Source organism: Protopterus annectens, chromosome 9.part0 (genome assembly GCF_019279795.1).
Source record: "Protopterus annectens isolate FY-2018-M chromosome 9.part0, PAN1.0, whole genome shotgun sequence".
NCBI classification, from domain to species: Eukaryota; Metazoa; Chordata; order Ceratodontiformes; family Protopteridae; genus Protopterus; species Protopterus annectens.
Window position 1 is genome coordinate 314919534 of NC_056743.1, and position 7500 is coordinate 314927033.

At 40.7% G+C, this 7500-nt stretch overlaps 1 protein-coding gene across 1 annotated transcript in view; it reads left to right on the plus strand.

The window, feature by feature from the left end:
* The first annotated feature begins 2577 nt into the window (after positions 1-2577).
* Positions 2578-7500, plus strand: part of LOC122811212 (transmembrane protein 178B-like) — a 561592-nt gene continuing 556669 nt past the window's right edge. The window contains exon 1 of the mRNA XM_044082900.1: positions 2578-3439. Coding sequence (XP_043938835.1) covers positions 3022-3439 — 418 coding nt within the window. The 5' untranslated portion in view covers positions 2578-3021. The remainder of the gene's footprint in view (positions 3440-7500) is intronic.

Here is a 7500-nt window from a genome sequence, read left to right on the forward strand (position 1 = left end):
AAAAACAAACTCTAATAAAGGGAAATATTGCTGCCCAGGACCAAGAAGGAGCAGGTGCCTAGTTGGAAGCAATCTCTCCTTTGTCTGAACAAGCAAATAAGGTCAACGGTAAAATCCTCTAAGACTAACTTAGAGTACAAATTGGCCACATCCACTAAGGACAATAATAAGGCCTTCTTCACGTATGTCCACAATCTCAAAGATAACACCAAATCTGCTTTGAACTGGTGGTCAAGAACACCACATACAGAAACCCCGTGTATATAGACAACCTGCTGGCAACCAGCTTCAATGAAAACTTCACCTCCCTGTCCCCTTCATCAGTAAACCAGGACATCCCCAGCACCTGCCCCCCTTCCCTCATCACCAAGGAGCAGGTCTTTAATGCCCTCTCAAAGGCAAAAAAATACAGTCTCCATGGGACCAGACACCATCCCTGGCTGCATCCTACTCCGGCATGAGCGCTCAGCACCGTTAGGCACCCTATTCAACCAAAGCCTGAGCACTGGTTTCATCTCAGTCGAATGGACGACAGCCACTGTCCTCCCTCTACACAAAGGTGGAGCATCCACTGACCTAGGCAATTAGAGGCCCATCAGCCTAACTAGCCTGATCTGCAAGGCCATGGAATGCATTATCATGGACCTTATAAATAAGGACTTTGGCAACCTTCAAACGCTTGACCCCACACAGTTTGGTTTTGTTAAAGGGAGATCATGCCTATTAAACATGGTCAACTTCTTTGAAACAGTCACAAAAGCCATGGACAAGGGGAAGACTGCGCACACTGCCTACCTTGACCTAGCCAAAGCTTTCAACACTATTTCCCATTCAGGCATAATAGGTCAACTCTCCTAGCTAGGCATCAACCTGTTTGTTGTCAGATGGGTAGTTAACTGGCTCACTGATAGAAACCACTCCGTCAAAATAGGGGAAGCCACCTCTAGTAGTAGACCTGTAACAAGTGGTGTACCCAAGGATCAGTCTTGGGGCCCCTACTGTTTGGGATGTACTTTTTTGAGGTGCAAGCCAAAACCAGTGGTCTGTGGCTGACCAAGTTTGCAGATGACTGCAAGCTGGGTGCTGTCTTAAATTCCCCTAGTGATGTGAACATCCTCCATGAGGGCCTTATCCAAACTAATGACTGGTGCATGGCATCAAACTGAATGCCAAGAAATGTCATTATCCCCTTTGGGGAAAATAGCATCCCCACTAATTTTCACATTAATAACAATGTACTTAAGCACCCAAGCAGTCGTAAGGGACTTGGGCACCCAGGTTGATAGCAACCTGACTTGGTTGCCTACATTGTATGGAAGGCTTTCTACATGGCTCACCTCATAAGTAAGGGTATATAATCCAGGAACAAGGAGGTCATAACATCCCTGCACTCCTCCCATATCAGACCCATTATATAGTACAATGCCCCCTTCAGCATGTACCTTGCCAAGCAGATGTAGCAGCTGGAGAGATCACAGAGGTTCCTGATCAAGAAAATCCAGAGTCTCAAACACCTGTCCTATACAGATAGACAAAAAGTCCTATCCCTGTACTCAGTCTCGGGTCTGTATCAGATTGTCGAATGCAGACCACTTCGAAGCTTCAAACTTGAAAGTTCGAAGTCTTAAAACGTCGAATGTCCAAAAAAAAAATACTCAAAACCCAAAACAAAAAAAAATGCTCTATGCAGGAGGGCAAGCTCCCTGCACCCCCCACATCCCCTGCTACTTAAATGTATCAACTCCAAGATCGCACTGCAGTGCAGTATAGGGAAATCTTTCCTTCCCGCACTCTATGGTGATCTCTGTTGTACGTTTCGACATTTTTACATTTCAAACTTTGTTCGCAGGTGTACAGAATATGAGGTACTGAAAAGGATAGGGAAAATAAAACCATGTTCTCAGCTGGAGTAGAAAGCACAGAACTTTCCAAGTTGGTGACTAATTATTATATGTGTGTGTGTTTGTGTTTCTGCACACACACACACACACACACACACACACACACACACACACACACACACACACAGTCTTCTCTCAAATGCAAGAATTTATCAATACTGAGAGCCTAAGGAGACCATGCATTTCATAACCAGGTTGGGAGAGGGTGTGTAGTGAGGAGGGGTGCAGCTTTTAGGCAGATGTTTTTATTTTTGGAAAACAGTCTGTACCCCCTACACCAATCATACGTGTGTGTGTGTGTGTATATATATATATATATATATATATATGTATGTATATATATGTGTGTCTGTGTGTATATAAATATATATATATATATATATACATATATATATATAAAGAACAAGACAAATGTTATGTGAAGGGCTTTTGGTAAAAATTGGGAAAACAGATAGAAGAGAACAGCACTCCACGGAGAATTTGGGTGGATACGTTGAGGGATAATGACAAATGAGGGAGACAAAAATTATATCTGCGCCCCACTTTCTTTCCACTGTGGCACAAAACAAATGCTAACGTTTTACCTACCACCCAGCTAAACTAGTAACCACCCATCAAATCGTACGCCAATACTTGCTGCTACTCCCTGAGAGAACAAAGAGGTGTGATCGCCTGTTCTTGTCCAGCTATGTAACCAGCATAAGAGCTGTGCTGGGTTTAAACCTCAGAATACCTCCCTAAATCCTAATGGACGTTTCTGTCTCTCCCTCCCTTTTGTAGTGTTTCAGTTCATATGCAACGGCCGCTTGTTTATTCTTCTCCTCTTCAGCTTCCCACTGCACCTCCCAGGAGGACAGAAAGGGAATTGCATCAGCAGCAACATCCTCAAGCTTTGGCATCCTCGCTGGTCATCTTCAGTACCCGAGCCATGGAAAAGCACCATTCTGCTCTGTAAGGGGCCTCCGGGAGGCCGTGGCACCCCTGTCCGACAGGCATGGGAAAATAACCGCGAACTCGGAGAGGTTGCATGGCTTCTAAGAGCAGTTGAGCCAGGGATCGGGGAAAGAAGAGGAGGGGAGAGGCTGTGCTGGGTTTCTTCCTCGCTGTGCAGGAGGAGAAGATGGCTGCCATGAAGGTATTGACAGGATCGGGTCTCTTTCTGGCATTCTGCGCTCTCGGACTTCTCGCTATGGCCATCTGTACAGATTATTGGTACGAGACTGATGCCCGCCGGCACCGGGAGCGCTGTAAGAACTATGCAAACAAAAGGACAGACCCGGGCTTCATTTACAGCACCGACCCTATCTCTAATTTGCCTCTCCGCATGCCGCCCCGGGCCAGTAGCAGCGGTAATAGCACTGAGGTGGAGAAGGAAGAGGAGGGCAGCCCTTTTCTTAGGGCGAAGCGCTACATCCTCGCCCCAAATTCGGCAATGGAGTCGCACTGCAGTCGTCAGTTTAATTCTACCATCTCGGGTCTCTGGAGGAAATGTCACCGCCAGGGTTACGACCAGGACACTGAGGAGCTTATATTCAAAGGTCAGATGAGATTGCATTGCATTATCTGTATGAGTCCCTCTCAAAGCTAATTTTGTTGGATTAATTAGAGATGTACCTGTCTCGACTGAAATAATGCATACTTATGCAATATATACTTATGCACCGACAAAAATACATACTATTTCTTGCCAAGACCCCCCTCCTCCACACACATACACACACACAGGCGTTTTCTCTCTAATGCATGGGCCGTACATACACACTCCTCTACATGGGGTTATTGTGTGTTGCTGAAGAGTATGACAGTATACCGAAGATGCACACACCTGGCACATCCCCAGTGTTGCCTATGAGTACATAAGATTCTCAGAATAAACAAACATACTCACCAGCACTGCTTGCTGCCATGGTCATAACGATGCAAGTAAGGGGGATATCGCATACCTTGGTTTACATTAAGGAGAATATCATGTACCTTAGCTAACAGTCTGCTTGATGAAGAAGCTCCTCTGTTACCCAGTCTAACTGGTTGCTTTCTGCAGTTTATTATTTGGCCATCATATTACAAGATGGGAGATTTTTTTAATTAGCTAATTAATTTCAACCATGCTGTTATCTCATCAAACATTTGTTGATGTTTTTCTCTTTTATCAAGGATTGGCATTTAAAACCATTTAAAATCTGCAGTGTGGAGGGCTTTAAGACTTGGTTTCTGCATAGGTAGCACATTTAAGGACAATTGTCCCCCTCCTACATTTCTTCAGTGCAAATAACACAGGATATGTTTTTGCTCTTATTTTTACTACTACTACTACTGCTGAGGGTTGGGTTCATTTTTATTAAATATTTTAAGAGAGATTACACCTGACTGTAGTCTTCTTTCATGTAAAATACGTTGCAATAAGTGGCGATATGGAGCTCATTTGAAAAGAATGCAAAAAGCTGCAGTGCTCACAAAGCCATTTTGATCAGGCAGTTGCATTCTACCATCCCTCTCAAGGAAGAGTATATTGGTCTGGCAACATAGACTTAAGCTGTAAAACTTTGGTTTGGTTTTCACAGTTTTCCTTCTCGTATAGAAAGAAGCAGCAACTGAAGAACAAGCAACTGAAATATTAAAGCTGAAATAGACCATTGTGACTGTTAATGATCAAATTGGTATTGATAATCCTAGTGGGTTCCGAGACATTACTTCAAGGAGTGTGCTAGGTTTGTTTAGAAGCTAAATGCTTTTTTTTTCTGTTTTATATAACATTAATAAAAGAATTCAGGGGCAACATATACCATATTTCGAAGTAATTATTGTAAGATGGAGCACACCCTAAGAGCCACAGACAGAATAGATGCAATGAGCAAAAAAGATGCAGTGCATTTTCTATTTATTCTCTGAAATGAAACTTGTATTCAGCCTGTACAGTGTTTTTCTGTGGTACAACTGTTCTAGAGGTTCTATTCCACTTGGTATTTGTCCTTATTGACAGATATGTGATTTGGTAGGCGTAGTGTACCTGTGTGGTTGACAAATTGATAATGAAATGTACTTATTTTAGACAGCATACATTTATTAATTTTATACCAGAATTCTCAGCAGAGTCTTAGCACTTTGCTGCAACTCAGAGAAACTTTTAACAAACAAGAATTTATCTTTTTATAGAACATTGCAAGAATTCCTGTATATAATCAGTTAAGTACATTGTCAAAAATTTGATATGCTTAAGTACAGCTAGATGCCATGTTCTGTGAAAACATTCTTACAGATTCTGTATGAAAATAAAGAGCAGCAACTGTAAATACCCAATAATACTTCCACCATCATAACAGCATGTGTCAAAGAGGTTCTCAACAATTGTCTTTAAGCCATTGTAGTCTAGTATGAAATATTCTGGATCTGCCGTGGTTAATTTCTAGCTGCACCCTGTTTTGCATATGACAGTAGTAGACTGCTGACCATCGTGTCACATGGATTGGTGTGGGGGTCCACAGTCTGTCAAAGAAAACAGACTGCTGTTTAAAGACTTTGCAGAAAGCAGTAAGACAGTATTGCAATAAAATTGTCTAATTTAGGCAGTTTTGACTATGATGACTGAAGGTTTATGGATTCTGATCGCACAGATAAGCTTCTAAAACAATAATTCCACAGTCTAATTTCAAAATAGCTATCGCATAGTTATATTTTAAAATGTTGATAGAGTGGAATAAGCATTCATACCTAATTCATTGGAAATGTTAGAACTCATCAGCTGCATGGTATTTTATGTATGAAGTTAGCCATTGCTGGCAGAGTAGAAGTAAAAGACTATTGATGTAATTTCTGTAGGTGTCAGGCACTTAGCCAATGGCCTCATGACTTACAATGATACCAGGGCACATATGGTTAACCCCTTATGATTCACTTCACTGGAACTTCCATTTTTCCTATTATAGGCATGAAAGTAAGAAACAGGAATATGTTGATGGATGAATAGAAGGTTCATACAATTACATTAAAAATGTTAAAAGACTTAGATTGTGCAAGCTGAGCAATGAAGTATTTTTAATGATGAAAATAATATGGTTTATGCCACCACTTAATTACTATGAAGCAACCATGAAAATGGTGATGACAAAAACTTTACTCTGACTAGTGTGCTGCTGGGAAACACTGATATGTTCAAAGTGTTGCTTTGCAAAACAGTTGCTTCTAAAATGTATAACAGTTGAAGGCCATTAGTGTGGGAAAATGTAACACTGCAAATGAAATCAATATTCATTTTAGATGTACTGTCAGAGTTTATACAAAATAGAATAATAGCATTAGCCTTCCAGCCAAATCCATCCATTCTTGAGGTTATTTGGAGCATCTTAATCTGTTCAGAGTTATAAACAGGCAGTGCTGGTGAGCAGGCAGGTATGAGTGATATTTCTGGTTGCTGCACTGCTGAAAGGGAAGCTGTTTTGTTCTTTGGTAAAAAAATGGACTTGCCTGCATTAAGGAATATAGAGACATTAATGATTTGGTAAATGCATTTACACTAAAAGGTAGAAGGTTACCGGACAGAGGAGAATGAAATTAAATGGTGTTATACCAGTACTGAGCAGAAACATAGTTTCATTTATGGTTCTAAAGGGTAATAAAGTTTTATTGGTATGTGGTAGAAAATGTAACCATAATGACAAATAAAAGCAGAGTGATACCCACACTGCTTGAAGGAGATGCTTTTGGCTGTAGTGACTGTGGTGGTGGTGGTGTAACACACAAGTATACTATAGATTGTCTTTAACCTTGCAGCTTACAGGAAAGAAGAAATGTGGTATCACACACCATTAAAACAGAAGATTTTATCACTGTGCTAAAGATGGAAGAAGATCTGGAAAGTAAGCCATTGAAAAAGATTGTGACGGTGGAAAAGTTTGTTAGAAAATCAGATTGTTGTGAATGTTAGTCTATTAAAGAAAAAAGACTTGTGTGATATTTCAAATAGTCTGTTATAAAAGGGGTAATGGGTGGAACCCAGTACTTTTACTGATTAAATAGAGAAATTAGATGTCATTTTGGTTAAACAGTAAAATCCTTATGCAGAGTGAGGGAAGAAACCTGGGTTTTGACCATAGTGTGCTATAGAAGGGTGGCTGTAATCATAAATGTCTGCACATTGGGATGCAGTACTGAGAGCTTCATACTAGTGCTAAAGTTGAACATACTATACTGGCAGTCATATGGAAGACTCTAGCTATGATGTAGGATATGGGAGTGTTTTGTCATGGCACTGCAAAATGAAAAGGCTCTAATCACAGGTCAAGTTCCTGAATTAAAGTTAAAAGGATAGAAATTTAGTTTTGGAATAAGGTATATTTTTCTTTTACCAAAAGTTTGCCATTAAGATAGAAAGCTTTATCAAAGGGAACAGTATGTAGCAAAAATGACAGTGCTGCCTAAGGAGGCATGAGACAGATGGATAAAGAGCTTACACTGTTCTGTCCAAATACTTTAACCAGACTCAGATTTTGTGTTCTTTTGCTGGGTTTTTGAAGCAAGTTTATCATCATTATGGAAAGAGTGTGTCTCAAATCCTTGTAAGGAAAGAATGAAGACTGCATACATTGCTACTAGTGCAAATTAA